Source organism: Metopolophium dirhodum, chromosome 1 (genome assembly GCF_019925205.1).
Source record: "Metopolophium dirhodum isolate CAU chromosome 1, ASM1992520v1, whole genome shotgun sequence".
Lineage (NCBI taxonomy): Eukaryota > Metazoa > Arthropoda > Insecta > Hemiptera > Aphididae > Metopolophium > Metopolophium dirhodum.
In genome coordinates this window covers 93387991-93404367 of record NC_083560.1, presented here as the reverse complement: position 1 = coordinate 93404367, position 16377 = coordinate 93387991, and the positions used below count along the sequence as shown (strand labels likewise).

At 29.3% G+C, this 16377-nt stretch overlaps 1 protein-coding gene across 1 annotated transcript; it reads right to left on the bottom strand.

Moving 5' to 3' along the window:
- Window positions 1–3681: 3681 nt before the first annotated feature.
- LOC132936366 (uncharacterized) lies at window positions 3682–10338 on the bottom strand. The gene is made up of 6 exons (XM_061003085.1): window positions 10027–10338; window positions 7423–7549; window positions 6153–6300; window positions 5876–5939; window positions 5647–5795; window positions 3682–4122 (listed from the first exon to the last, which is right to left on the bottom strand). The coding sequence occupies exons 1-6, from the start codon at window positions 10060–10062 to the stop codon at window positions 3993–3995; spliced, it is 654 nt and encodes a 217-aa protein (XP_060859068.1). The 5' UTR covers window positions 10063–10338; the 3' UTR covers window positions 3682–3992.
- Between the last annotated feature and the right edge of the window lie 6039 nt (window positions 10339–16377).

Below are 16377 nucleotides of genomic sequence, written 5' to 3'. Positions count from 1 at the left end.
GGGACATCAAATTAGCGGTAGATATAGTGAAACACTGAGGTTTAGACCTTTTATTTTATAACGTGCATATTATGCACATAAATATGTTGCCCATATTATTTAAGGAACATAACCTAGTAGGCATATGCACAATTTGGGGAGGGGGGGAACCTAAGCCCCCCTAAGTTTTTTAATATATTCATCCTTAAATCCACCTATTAAAAAAATTATGCAGGTCTGTATTGATTTTATAAATTTAGCCCCCCCGAATCAGTTGTCCAAATTGCACCTATGCTAGTAGGTACTTGATTACCTATGGACTATGGTTATACAACTTATACTTAACTATTGTTAATTTAATAGTTAATTAACTATAATGTTCCCTACCTAATATTGTATATAATATATTTGAATCCAGTCACCCAGAACTCAATAGCGTATTGATTAACAGATAATTAAGGAAAATAATACATATTAATTTGTACTACCTACTTATCTCAAAACCTCAAATGTTACAACTTATAGTTATGATTGTAACTTCATTACTAGGCATAGGCACAAATAGTGTTTAACATTTGGGGGCTGAAGCTCAGGTCTATACTGGATACTCCAATGTATTGTGTAGTGAAGTCATAAGCTTTTTTGGAGTGAGGCTCTATTATTATAGAGTGGACACCCCACCACAACTCCTCTTTATTTGCGCCTATGTTACTAGGGTTTGGATGTTATAGACGTCAAAATCAATAAAATATTCACATCAAAAATTTAAAATATGCAAAAACACAAAATATAATTAAATATGAAAAATTACTATTACGAAATAAGCATGGCATTACAGAAAAATATAAGGTTGGCGTGTGGTATGATGGCGGCTCTATGCCAAGCGTTAAGTGGGTGACTTTTTTATACTTGTTAGTTATTATATTAGGTACCTACCTATGTATTGTGAAATATATAAGGATAAAACGTAATATAGGTAATATATCATATCCTATATTATTATATTAATGAAAGGTAACACATTTTTGCAATTATAATAAATTAAAATATGGGATCATTGCGACGAATAAGTCAAAATTAAGATAATTATTTTATATATTTTCTGACAGGTACATATTATGATAAAAACAGTGGTTTCTTATTACTAATTGAACATAATTTAAATTACATTTTTCTAGATTTTCAATTTTATTTTAACATATATTATTTAAAAATACAATTTTAACACGGATCTATTGGCAATTAGCGGCTTAGGCCCAATTATGTTGTGTGGGTACACTGTTAAGTATACAGCGGGCATACCTAGCTAATTGGTAGGTAAGCTGTATTATGCGTAAATGTTAATCGTCAGTCGACTAATGCTGCAGATTGCACTACCTGCAAATGGTTTACAACTTACAAAAGTACCATGGCAACCGGAAAATATGAAAACTATAATATTATGGACCCAAACACAAAAGTCGATGACACGCACACTGGCAGTGACACTCGAACCGCGGTGACGGGTACCGATCAACCGGCACCGTGTGTGCACAATAATTACTATTCACGGAGCGATGTGGCGAAATGGACGAAAAAGCTTTTGGACGCTAAGACACTCAAACAGAGCACCGTAACGGTTTTCGGCATGCCGCGGCTTGTTCGGCCGCCGTTTCACGAATACTATTCTGTAAGCAGGTACTACGGGCCAGCAAAATGCGTTCCGCTCATTTATCGTGCAGAGGAAATTTTTCCGAGCTCCGAAGGCATTCCGCAGATTTAAAACTAAAATACGAATAGGTGTAGCTACCGTTAACCACGCCCCATCGTGTTGAAGTAAAATAATTACCTACTACATATCATTACATGTTATAAAAGTAAATCAAATTACTGTGTAATATATAATATGCAAGTATATCTATGCTTTATTAATTATTGATTAGTTTTTGACTTTTATTTAGGTAGGTGGTATAGGTACCGATAGAATAATATATTATAGTTTATTACAATATGCCGTAAGTAATACCTTATAGTAGTACAATTAATAATGCAATAGGTACCTGCGTCTTATAAGTTGTACATTATCTTTAGCCTAACTGTACCTAAAACATAGCTTTCTTAACAAAAATTCTAAATTGGGTAGGTACCGATGAATTGAATTTTGCAATTTTTTGCACTTTTCATTTATTAGGGCTGTTTTTGTCTAAACATTTTTAATGATTTCCGTCAATTGAACTTTATACACACATTTTATGAATTATTCTTTAATTATTGTGTTATAAAATGTATTTTACACGTTCTGTACCTATACATAGGCGCATAGTGCCTAATTAATAATATTTTTAATTTAAAATAATTTTTACTTTATACATTTCTATATTTGTCAAATAATGATTCCTAATAGTGTTATACTTACTGTGAATTGTATACTGGATTCATGAGATTATAATGCATTTATATGGTTTTTAACGCATTAAATTCCCAGCCATGGTTATAACTAAGTAGGTACTTAAGCGTTGTTATTAAAAATATAAAACAAATACGACGTTATTCATCTGATTGAATACAAATGCATGTAAATACAGCGTAATGGATCTGAATTTTCGGGAAAAACAAAACAAATTAAGGAAAATGGAGATTTTTACGCAAACCCTGCAGTTTTTGACAAATTTGATTTTGGATTTTGGTGTTACTCTAAAAAAAATATAACCGTACCTGGACACATACAATTTTCTCCAAATGTTCATACTAGCATTTAGCATTTTTAATACACCATAAAATGTTGTAAAATGTTCTCTTTTTGATTAACATATTTACTATAGGCATAAGAAAATGTTGATTTCAATTAGTTTTTTTTTTGAAATTATTGACAATAAAAATTTTTTTCCTGAAAATTAAAGTTTTTAATTTTAATAAGTTTTTTAAACATGAAAGTTCAATACAAGATTCCTCATAAGTTGTTGTAAAATCAAAACTTTAAAAAAGTAGAGCGTAAATTTACAATAATTTTTTATGTGCGCCTGAAGTTAGAATTTTGACAAAACTTACGAAAATCTGTAAATTATTTTGAGTCAGAAGTGTATAAAAAAATTGTCTTTATAGACTAGAGGTTTCTAAGATTTGAAAATTCAATACAAGATTTCCTATATGTTTTCTTAACCAAAAATAAAAGTTTACAGGAAAAACAATATACATTTTTTATGAGTGTTTGAAGTTCACATTTTTTCGATGTTGAATATTCACTCATAAATAAACAAGTTCTCGCACGAATGGTTTTCATATTTTGTTGTAATTAAAAAACGAATGACCTTATAACTTGAAATTTTCGCCAAAAGTTTGTTATTATTTTATATATATAAGTTAAAATGTTCAAAATATTTTGACTAGTTTTGAGCTATTAATAAAATTTGAAATTTGAAAATTTTTAATTTTATTTTCTATTAATATTAATAAAATTTGTTTTATTATTTATTATTGTTATAATTATATCATATTATTAATGTTTGTTAAATTTCCTATTTAAAATGTACTCACTACTCAAATAGGTACCTATTTGTTGATAGATAGTATTTAAAATACTTGTATCTACTCAAATACTTTACAACATTGGCGATTTATAGATATGTACTAAGTAGGTATGTGTACCTAATTCAGCATTAGAACTTAAATGTTAAGCGAACCTAAGGTAATTATTAACACGCACAAAGAGTTACAAACAGCACATAAATGAATGACAGTTTATTTTTATATTCAAGTAACACAATATTATATTTGATAGGTAGGTAGGTAGTTCCGGAATTTGATTAAAATCCACCATTGAGAGAAAGTATAGAAAAGTATTATATAGGTAGTATTTATGAAGGGATATTCGATTACAACACACACGAGCACACTTTTAAACACACACGATTTTGAAATCGTACCTAAAGAATAATGGTAAATAAAATAGGGGAACTACCGAACAAGATTGTATTAAAATAAAAAAAAAAAAACATAAATAAATTTGAAAAAAGGTTGTATCTTTCTTTAATGACTTATTCAGAAGTCAACTTATGTATGTCTTCGTCCAATAAATCAACGTTGGTCTGCAATGCAATAGCATTCTCATCCATTTCCTTGCATTCCGATGACTTATTGACGTTTTTTTGATGCATCTCCTGGCAACTAATAATGTATAGAATTAAAATACATAACGATAACATTTTGTAAATTAGATAAAAGAATTAAAAAAAAAAAAATTTATAGAATATCAAATTATACCTATAAAATAAATCACGGTATTACTATACTATAAATATTGTAATACATACATAATTGTTACGTCAAGAAGTTCAATAATTGACATGAGTTTAGTTTTACTTGTTTAATTATTCAAAATTACAATATTGTACTTACAGAAAACTTAATAATTAGGCATTATACTGTATATGTACTTTATAGGGGCTTAATGTACATCAAATAAAGAATTTCTTAGTAAAAGTGAAATTAATATAAAAATAATTGACGAAGGTGACTCGTGCATTAAAAATATTTATTAATATAATCACCTAGGTATATTAAATTATTTGTAAGAAAGAAAAAGTAAAATATTATAGTAATAATAATTTATTATAGGTACCTATGTTTTATTTTTAATTTGTAATTGGTGGATATTAAAATCTAAAAGTACCTACCTACAAGTTTTTAATAAAAAGTTTATTTTTTGTTTTTCGTTTCTATTTATCCCGAATGCACTATTGAATATATTAATATAATTTAATAGTCTTTTAAGTTAAACTCTAAACGTTAAGAGTCAGTGGCGGATCCAGGGTTAAATTTTTTTTTTTTTGGGGGGGGGGGCATGGAGGGGGAAAAAGTATAAAAAGTAGGTACAGCTGGTGTGTTGCATTTGTTAGATATGAAGCGGTATCAACGAATTTCAATTGCTTCAGTTATCTTGAAAATATTATTAGGTTCTTATAAAGTTATGAAATGTTTGTATTCTGTACTGTGAATTTGAGAACATATATGTGTTTTTTTTTTTTTTTGTAGAAATAATTGTACAGTATATACGAAAGATCGTATGATTGGGGTGTATAAAACAGCTGTGTATCTAAAGTGAAATAGGTAGGTATATATATTTATATTTTTGCTTATAATTTGAAATATCTAGGTACTTCAATGTTATTTTTTTTAGGTTAGGTACCTACATAATGAGGAAAATTATTAGTATTTGTTTTTGACTATTTTACGGAAATATAGATACAGCCAAACGACAGTACGACGCAATGGTACATTGGTACCTATAGTAAATTATAGTTTTAATATTTTACAAAATGTGTTAAATAGATTTGGTCAAATGACTTGGAGGTGACCCCACTGATCACAGAGTAAATTAAAAAAAAATGTAATTAAAATCAATGGGTAAAAATGTGAGATATATGATAATATGTAACTTTAAGTAGGTTTGATAGCGTGCGAATCGATGAAATATTATCATTTTCTTAGAATATTAAATGATAAGACTAACTGATTAAATAAAACCTATTTTAGATAATTCTAGATTAATTTATTGTATGATATACGTCCGATGAGCCACAGCAGACAGCAGTGTAAACTGAATATTACAATATTATTTTAAAATGTGTATTTATATATTAAAAATGACTAAATAATTTTAATTTTGGAATGAATACTATTGTTCCTTACGCTTTGCCTAACCCCGTGTATACATTCAGCACATAATCCAGTTCATTTTGTTTATCCGCAATCTCTGCTTTCAAATTGTTTATCTTAGAACGATAGTATTTGGACGATTCTTTGGATCCATGTGAACGTTTCAGTATGATAGTTTGCTTCTATAATACGAAGTATAAAATTTAGTCAATTCAAATACTATGTAAAAATATGTAGAATAATAAATTATATAAGTCTTTACTTCTACGATTTCGGTTTGCTCTTGTATCTTTTCCATCATTCGTTTGGTAATCTCAGCATGATTTCTAAAAAAAAAAGAAAATTACTCATGAGAAAATTTAGTTTATATACTTCTATAAATACCTAATTCATATTTTAGCTTAAGACAATATACGCATAGTTTTAATTACATAATATTTCTATTAACGATAGTTACTGAGCAAATATAGTAGGTATATTATAATAAATATTAATATATTTAGACATATCAAATCTCTTATTACTAATATTTAACTTACTGAGCTGCTTCTCTATCCTGCATGTCTACCATGAGCGAGTTACTGCGTTTTTGATTGATTTTCTTCATCAAAATTTCGCTTTTAGCCTTACGCTCATTAAGTTTTTGTATCAAGCAATCCAAGCTTTCTTGAGCCGCTTTTAACATCGCTTAATAATAAACAATTATACACTATTATTATATTATTCTTAATCATATAAATGTATATAAATATAAAATTAAACTAATACTTTAATTTAATACACTATTAAGTATGGTACTATACTTGCCAACGTTGGCAACCTTTTTGGACTCTCAGGTCAAATTCAAAAATTAAAAAGGTTACGTGTATGCAGTACAAATATAAAAATTTAATACCCTTATTTTAAACATTTTTAATCAGTAAATAATAAATTTAAAAATACAGTTTATAATAAAATGATGTTACATCATTTTATAAAAGTGTCGAAATCGTAAGTTCATTGATGGAGATAGTCTGTTAAGCGTGTTGGGTACCTACTTAGAGCTATGATCGGTTTTTATTATTTTTAATATGAGAAAATACACCAGTATACACACGCCGTATGTAAATCGTCCTAATACTCAATTATTTTACAGCTATATTTCAATGGAAAAACGATGAAAAAATTTAGCAAAAAAAAAGTAGATTTGATTGTTTTTAACAATATCTTGTACTTAAGTTTTTACTGTAAATACCTAGTAAATCTATTATTTCCATTTAAACCTCAACAAGTTATCGTTACATCAATATTCAAAAGATTGATGAGTAATTGAAAATATTTTAAACATCGTTTGGAATCTTGAATTGATTATCATATTGATATTGAAGTGTCTAAATAGGTAGCTTCAACAAATTTAACTATTGAAAATGAAATTGTTAACGATTGAGAGATTTTGTAATTTCGGAGCAATCTATCGTATAAAATGTGCAAATAGACGCGCGTGGGCCGAATGAATTATCGTCTAATACATTACTTACTATATTTTAGTCTTAAACAGACAATAATAACGATATATTTAAACAAAATTAAATTTATTTTACAGGTACCTGGTACGGCTTATTGTATATTGAAATATATTAGTATTATTATTATATAATACATATATATAAATCAGTTATTAGTTAATAATTTTGATCGTTCAAAAAGGAATGCCTAACCTGTATGTACTTATACTGTATAAAGTACCTATAAACTATTAGGTAGGCTGTAGTTCTTGAAATTATTTTAATAAAAAACCGGAATACCTATCAAAGTATTTAAACATTTTACCCTCGTTCTCCTTTTTCTTTTGTAATGTTGCCTCCATCAACTTCCTTACAGCATACTTTTCCTTATTCTCCAATTCAGCCAACTCACGTTTTGCTCTTTCTCCTTTGATATGCATTGCTCGCATTTCCTGAAAAAAATTTAAATATTTTAAATTTATCGATTGTACTTACATTAGGTATTCACAATATTCACATATTATTAGTATTAAGTTTAGTTATATTCAATATGAACAATATAAACAATTTGTTAGAACTTATACAGTGTATAATATGTATACACTGTATAGGTATAGGTATTTGTATATACAGACGTAGGTAAATTGGTACTGATAATTTAAACTGCATAATTTTAGTATCAACATAACTAATCCTCAACATTTTAAAAATATTAGATAGTTAATTATTTTTTTAAATTTCGTATGTTTTGTAAGCATTATTTTTAAGCTCATTAAAATCTACTATATTTACCTATAATGATGTAAGTATATTTTTTTTGTATCTGTATTAACACGAAAAATAGGTAGTCGAAGTAATGCTTCGATTTTAAACTTCAGTTTCTATTTCAGTTGGAAAGTGAATCCAGTTGGTACATTGGGAGATCAAAATTTAAAATTACCAGTAGTTTTTAAAAGCTCCGGGAAAAACAAGAACAAATTTAAGAAAAAACCGGAATTATCACGCAAAATCTATTTTGGTTTTTGGTGTACCTCTAAAAAAAATTATCGTAGATATATGAAATTTTCACTGGATGTAATCACTAATGTTTATATTTCTATTTTCTATACACCATAAAATTTTCAAAATATTTTGACCCATGTTAAGCTGATTAAAGGTATATGCAATTTTCAATTATTAATAGTTTTTTAATGTCGATAAAAAAGTTCTAATAGGTCAAAAAACGTTGAGCGTAAACCCCCAACAGTTTTTTATGTGCGTCTAAATTTAGATTTTTGAAAAAAATCGTAAAAATCACGAAAATTTGCAAATTATTTTGAATTGCATATTTATACAATATTTTCTATTTATATCTAAGATTTAAAAATTTGATACAAGACTATAAATAAGTTTGTCTGCCCTTATCAAAAAAAAAAAAAATGTACAAGAAAGTCGAAAGACAAATTAAATTTTTATGAGCGTTTGAAGTTCTAATTTTTACAACATTGGATATTCACTATAGATTTCTAAAAGAGTGATTTTCTTATTTTGTTGCAATTTAAAATCGAATAACCATAGATTGAAATTTTCAACATATTTATTTTATCATTTTCTAAACTTGATAACATTTTAAAAATATTTTGTCTTGTTTGAGCTTTTTACGAACATTTTGAATTTTGAATTTTTTTCGTTTTTTTTTCCTATAAATGTTAATAAAATTTTATCCGTTAGATCAAAATGTTTGACTATTTAGAACAAGGCTCCTCACACATTGTTAAAATATCAGTTTAAAAATATTAAAATACATAGTCAAGATTTTTTTTATAAGCATTTAAATTTAAAATGTTGACAAACATTTATCAAATTTAAAATTTAAAAAATTATTTTGCAATTTCAAATTTATAAAATGTTCAATTTTTATAGCTAAGAATTGAAAATTTAAAACAAGATACTACGTAAGTAGTTCATGTTGTAACGAAAAAATCTAAAAAATATAAAAACGGTTATTTTCAATTCAAATTTAGATATGAGATTATCATTTATTATGTACATTGGTGAATAAATTATGAAGTAACTTGTACATTTTTATACTAATTACTGTATATTTAGGTACATAGTATATCATATTATTATTGTTATTATATTTGAACTAACATTTTTAAACGCCTTAAATTAAAACGTTCTAGTGCGTGATAAAATATAATAATTAATTACACACAACCATAAAATATAATGAACTATTGAATTTGATTAAATTTGTTATCTTTTGTCAATGATTTTTTTTACGTCTTTGTTGTAATTTAATAAAACGTTTCTACTATAATATAGGAAGTAACGATAAACGGCCTTGATTTGATTCATATTTTAAGTGGTCGATTAGAATTATTTATTTCAACCACTTTACTATTTTATAATGTATGTATACAATATACACTGCGTACATCGCTCTTGTAGTTTGCAATTGCATAAATAGCATATTTATATACCTAATTATATAAATTTCAAACTTCAATATACATAATAAATAATAATATATAAAGTTGTACAGTATAGGTCCCTATGTATAATATATCTTGCACTAGATCCGCGCCGACCAGATTATTTTACAATAATTAGGTACTCATACATTTACCATTCAAGTTATTGAACCCAATTATTAAAAATATTTACTGCATAATAATATCCTAATAGGTATCATCTGCGATGATTGCCGGCTGATCATAAACTGTCAAAATGTGTCGTATTTCGCGCGCAAAACACGAGATGCACACGCATTACGTAATTCTATTACCCATACAACAGGTAACAGGTAGGTAGGTTAACCTACCCATATAATTATTATGATAATACATATATTATACAGTACGCGCAACAGTTATTATAATATTATATTTTAATAATACATCCGCCGGCGTCGTTTTCGCGTATACTTCAGGTATGATGTACGTACCTTGGGAAGGTCTTTCAAAATTTGATTCATGTCCATGGCGGGATCGGTTTTGTCTGTTTCACCGTTATTGCGCAAAAATCGAATACAATATTGTATTATATTATATAATATTAACTAATAACAGTGTATAATATTATATAGTTAATTTTAGGTAATTAATGTTTATGATATTATATTATATTTTATTGTCGGTGGTGCCCAATGCAGAGCGCCAGGGATGGGAGAGATAATCTGTAAGAGGACTGGTTAGAGAGTGAGCGGTCGAGCTTCGGGTCCGTCGGTGTTCTGGGCAACACTACGACGCCGCTGCTCTGTCCCTGTCGCCGCTGCCGCCGGCTCTCCCGCCTCTTTTTTCCTCTCATTTCCCGCGTAACCGCCCGCCGAGGCGGTGTACCGCGGGGACGGGCGCGTGGGCCCCGCTTGGCGGGCGGGCGGGAGGGACGCGCGCGATCTCGCCGGAGAACGCGCGACGACGACGCGACGAGTTCGCGAAATAATATAATCAATACGCCGTATTTGCTCGCCGTACCTACTCGAGCCGGCCGTGGCGGCGGCGGCGGGCGGGCGGGCGGACTTATCTGGAAATAATATTATATTTGTTGATTCTCGGTATATGTATTCGCGCGCACAACACCCTCCGCCGGTACGGTTGCGCGTACTGCGCTGTGCGGACCGAGTTCGCTCATAATTCACGTAACATTGTTATAAATTTGACGTACGTAGGTAATAAGACGTGTAATAATACTCCAATAACTTTATATATTATGTCAGGTACCACACATAAATTATTTGTTGGGTGGGGGGGAGGGGGTTTAGCTAGAAGTTCCGACACACCGCGACACCGCAACCACCACGATGATTAAGCATTGGCTTTTTCTACGTATTTTTATTTATTTTTGGTATTTTAGAAATGTATGATATTATAGCGAGTGGTCGTAACTCGTAATACGCGTTCTCGTTAATTGTTCATGGAAAATGGGGAATTTCTATGGATAAAATTCGTAAATTTAAAATATTAAAATTATCTCTCGAAGCCCGCTTGGCCAATTTCTGAAAATCCGAAATTGATTATAGTATAAGGTATTGACGATTGAAAGCTCATCAATTAACAGGCCGGCGGGGGTGGATCTGTAACAGGGAACTGGTAAAATAGCATATAAATGATACACAGCGTCCCCATTACTTCTTATCACTGTCAATCGCCGATACATTATAATAATATTGTAAATTCGCCACCGGGTCAACAAAATGTCAAAATATAATAAATAATAATATAATATATAATATATAAAGGCATGGACGTCATAATTAAAACTGAACAGCCCAGCGTTTGCGTTTTTAAAAACAATTGCCTAATGATACTTGTAGTGTTGACTTGTAGCACTTATACAATACATATACTTTATATTTCTATATATACACAATTCCGAGTCCTTCCACTGCACACGGCGGTATATACAAAAACAAAACGAAAACTCAACTTTTCCATTACCTACTGCAGTGTGCAGATGGCCAGTGAAACGGTTTAAATAGTTTTTAAAAACATAAACACCGTTTGGTTTTTATTTGTTTTTGTTTAGTTACTATAGTTAACAGTGTGTGGAGTGTTAACCCGGCGCGGCACGCCGTGTACACATGTGAACATGTGATATTGACATATTAGTATATTATTATTATTTATTCTATACTATTGCATTGCAATACATTCGAAAACAAGTCACAAATAATATTAAATTATTCAGGAAAGTTGATCGAAGTTTCATTGTTTATTACATTTTTTTTTTAATTTTAAGTTTCGACAACTGAGGTCATTAGCCTGTTACTATAGGGGAGGGTACGGTTTGTAAGGATTTTACACAAAAACCCGGTGATCATTCATCTATAAGAACTAGTGACATCGGCTGGTGCTGGCACTCAGAACACGTTTGTGACTGAAGCCAAACACAGCGCCACACCAGGCCACTTTTTATTTTTTAATCCATCAGCTTATTAAAACGTAGACATCAGTTTTAAAGAATAGAATATTTTATTTCCAGAGGTGCATTTAAGGATTTTGGCAAAAATAATTATCTGGCACTCTTTTATTAAAAATCCCTCCATTTACTGGGGTGCAAAGCAACTAAAAGTTCATTAAAGCCTTTTAAAATGTATACGATTTACATTGGGTTGCTCAAAGAACCTTTTTTTTAAACTAGCCCACCCAAATTTCATAATAAGTTCAAGATAACCGTCTTTTTTTATTTTCTATTTCTTTATCAAACATCTTTTTTATGAGTGATTTAATAATAATTAGAAAAAAATAAAACGATTGAAACAATAGCTTATTGCGTACGACAGTCCATCGAGAAAAGTCCCAAATTCCTGATGGTCTATTCCGCCCCTGAATATCACACTCGACGATCGTTTCCCGAGAGTAGGTAGTCTTAAAATATATAGTGTCTTGCAAATTTTTTATAGTTTTAAAGTTTTAACAGATAATTATAGCTTATAGAATGAAGATAATATAATATACATAATAATAATAATGAATATCTTAGTAATAGTAATGAAATAAATAAAATAAGCGATATTGGTATACATTTTAATCGGAGACAATTAAAATGCACAGTTAGATTAATAGCGTAATATATATTAAATAATACTAACGAATAACGATAATTATAATGAACACCAGTCATGAATCATGAAAATGTATCGGATAAAAGATTAGAATATTTATTATTGGCTGTGAGATAACTTTTGTCAAAACAGCGTTGAATTTGTTAGTATTAATTTTTTATTGGAATTTTGGGGTAAGAATGTAAGATATATTATATTAGACTAGACTAGAACTGAGTAAATGATGTTGGGGGAAATCTCAGAAAATTTTTCTTTGGGATTAAAAGTTTTTTTGCTTATGTAAGAATGATTATATTGATTGTATGTCCCGACGCTTGAAAACTAACTTGAAAACTATAGGCATACCTTGAAGTTGGCTGTGTGGTCCCAGAGAGCACATTTGGCAGGACTGTTGAAATTTTGTGCAATTTTCAATAGTGCTATGTTCTTCACCACATTTGACGCCTGTCATTTTGTGTGTGGCTATAATATAATCCTAACAATTATGGCATTAAGGTGATCCTCAATCGTTTTGTGAGATTTTCAATTATGACTTTGGTAAAGACATGATATCATATAAATATCAGTATTATATTATCTTGAGGCATGAGATCCGCCGCTAGAATAATGGATGGGGACATTTGATTTTGTTTTTGGAATTTTGGATGAAGAGTTCATTTAAATATTTCATAAAAATTGTGTTATAATCGAGGCGACTTGCTGTGGGCCGAACAATAAGATCAGCAGGAGTAGACTCACAAGTTTTATTGAATTATTATTTGTCAAGTGCTTACCTACTTACTCAAATAATAATTGTTAAAAGTATCTATTACAATTTACAACACCACGGATATCTCTTAGAACTTAGGATAGTAGCTCAGTAGGTAAGATCTAAATAGGTGTTACAATATTAATTATATTAAATACATTACAAATGACAAATTGTACGTTGATGTCTGCAGACCAATTGATTTAACTCTGCTAATTGTTTTTAGTATAGGAGTGTAATCAATTGACTAATTATGACATTTTATAGTAAGAATCTAATACCATCTAAGGCTCTACGTAGGTTTTTTTATATTTTAATTTTAAGCCAAGTTATAGGTATTTCAAAATGTATATTATTATTTAATATATATCATTTTTTTATTAGACTGGATTGTAATGATATTATGTGAGCGCGCTTTCAATGGCCGATTTGAGCGTGCCATGTCAGGACCTGATATGGATAATTTAATTATAGAGCAATAGAGGTAGATAATTTTCAGAAGCAATCACGGGCCAAATGAACACGATTATAAAAATATGCTCTAATTAGTTTTTGTTTATAGCCTTTAGTTTCCATTATGTTTATCGTTTATTAAATTATTTTTAATGTAACAATGTCACAATGTGTACCTACATGCGTACCAATAAATAATAATTCGTTTAATATGTACCATCTCAAACATATCTAATATTTTCGTTTTAGCGTTTTGCTTAATCATTTCAATATTGTCGTTAAGACATCTTTTGTTCTTCACTTATTATCTTCGTGGTGAAAGTAACGTTTATTTAGTAACAACGATTTTGAAACGAATTTTTTTTATTGAAGACGGGTACTCGTATCAATTAATTAGAATTCTTAAAATCCAGCCCTGTGCACTCTCCCTGCCCTCCTCTCTCTGCCCTCCTCCCTTAGGCACGCCACTGAATTACCGAGTGGCGAGTAGCATGTATCTGACACCTGTGTTCTGTGTGATCGTGTAGCTGTGTAGGTATTAAATATTAATATCCACTCAGATGAAAATAATTTAGTTTTTAAAATACAAAATACTAACACATTCTGCATTTAAAATACAAAATCAATTATTGGTCTCGCTCTCGAGTATTTCAAATACGAAAATATAAAATACTTTTTACGCTCATATAGTTTGAAATAGTTTATTTAGGTAGGTCGTAGGTAATAGGTACCTCTACTACAAAAACGAAACTTGTACAGTTGTACTATTTTATTTATACTATACTTTATTTAAGATACTGCACATTCCCGTGTATGTGTATCGTACGACGTACAATTTATTGATATACGAGTAACACAATAAATTCTTCTGACATAATATTATCGTTGCTTGTGCAATAATAATATGTGCCGAGAAAGAGCAGTTATGTATAATTAACTATGCGTTCAAAACACGATTTGTATACATCGAAGTTCTCAGAGAAATATATTGCTTAGATATGAAATTAAAAATGTGTACACTGTCATTCAAAAAGTAAACTTAAAAAATTATAACAATAAAAAAATCTTATTTTTTTTATTTGTAATGAATTCAAATATTGCGTAATACAACTTTTTCAAAAACGATTTGATTTTTCGAAATGAAATGATTGTTTACTATTAAAAGAATCACTCTGTATGCTCCTTTTAATCTTTTTCCATTCTCTGGTCGGCGACGCCCGCCCGTCACAACAATCTCGGTTTCGTACAGCATTTTGTGTAATGTTTGTAGTTGCATTATTACTTAATTAATTATTACTCGAATATATATTATAGCCATCAGTATAATAACACTGACATAAAACATTTCATATTATTTTAACAGACGAAAATTTACTCTAAAATTCGCATTCCAATTTATTATATAGTGTAGATTATAACCTATACGTTATAAATATGCATTTATGAATTATACTACTTACCTATAATGGACAAAATAATAAATAATAATATATTAAAAGCATAATTACACATGTCAAACCAGTTTTGTATTTAGGATTTTGTTATGATTGTGAGGACTTTGGAGGAGGGAGGAAGAGCCATCCTAAAGTTTTACGAGACCAAGGAAAAATTAAATTTGGGGCCCCTAAATTATCATAACATGATATGATAAAAAAAGTCACAGAGATTTACAAAATGTTAGGCAAATTCGACCAACCAAGGACATTCAAACTGATGATATTAATTGCTATATCAGTAACTAATAAAAGTATTAATAGTCTTTAGTATTAAAATATAATAACACTAATAAATAACAACTACAGTCACCGTCGACTTTTTTATGCCACGTCGATACTTGGAAATTGGAATAACGAATTTTTACGAAGAAATTTGGAATTAACATTATTAATCTTCGCATCCCGACACCGCTATAATAATAAATTACAATAACTAAAAACGTAACCAGCTGTACATGTAATTAATATAGTATTACAAACAACAGAAACGAAATAAAATTGTATTATTGAAAAAGATTTTAGCAACGTACCTATTACACCGAGTAGGTAATCCTAATCATTATCTATTCATAACCATAATAATTAGTATATTATTATCTGACTAATGACTATAACACACAACTACACAAGTATACATCTAACATTTATAGGGTGCCCCTAGAAATATTGTTCTAAAATGGGCCCTAGGGCAAAATGGTCCCATTCAGAAGACGCTAATTTGTGGGTAGTTGTCCTGCTCACCATCTAAATTTCCTTAAATTATAGTGTCATTACATAACATAATAAAATTGTATTTTTTGGGCCAAAAAACGTGACAATTTAATACAAGGTTTCTGTATATTGTTACTTTTTCAGTGAAAAATATTTAAAATACATAGGCACAATTTTATTTAATAAGCCTTTAATTTCGAGTTTGATGTATCAAATGTATCAAACTTAAAATTTAATAATTATTTTGTAGTTAAAAATGTATAATATTTTCAACTTTTATAGCTAAGGATTTACAATTGAAATCAAGGTTCCACGTAAATAGGT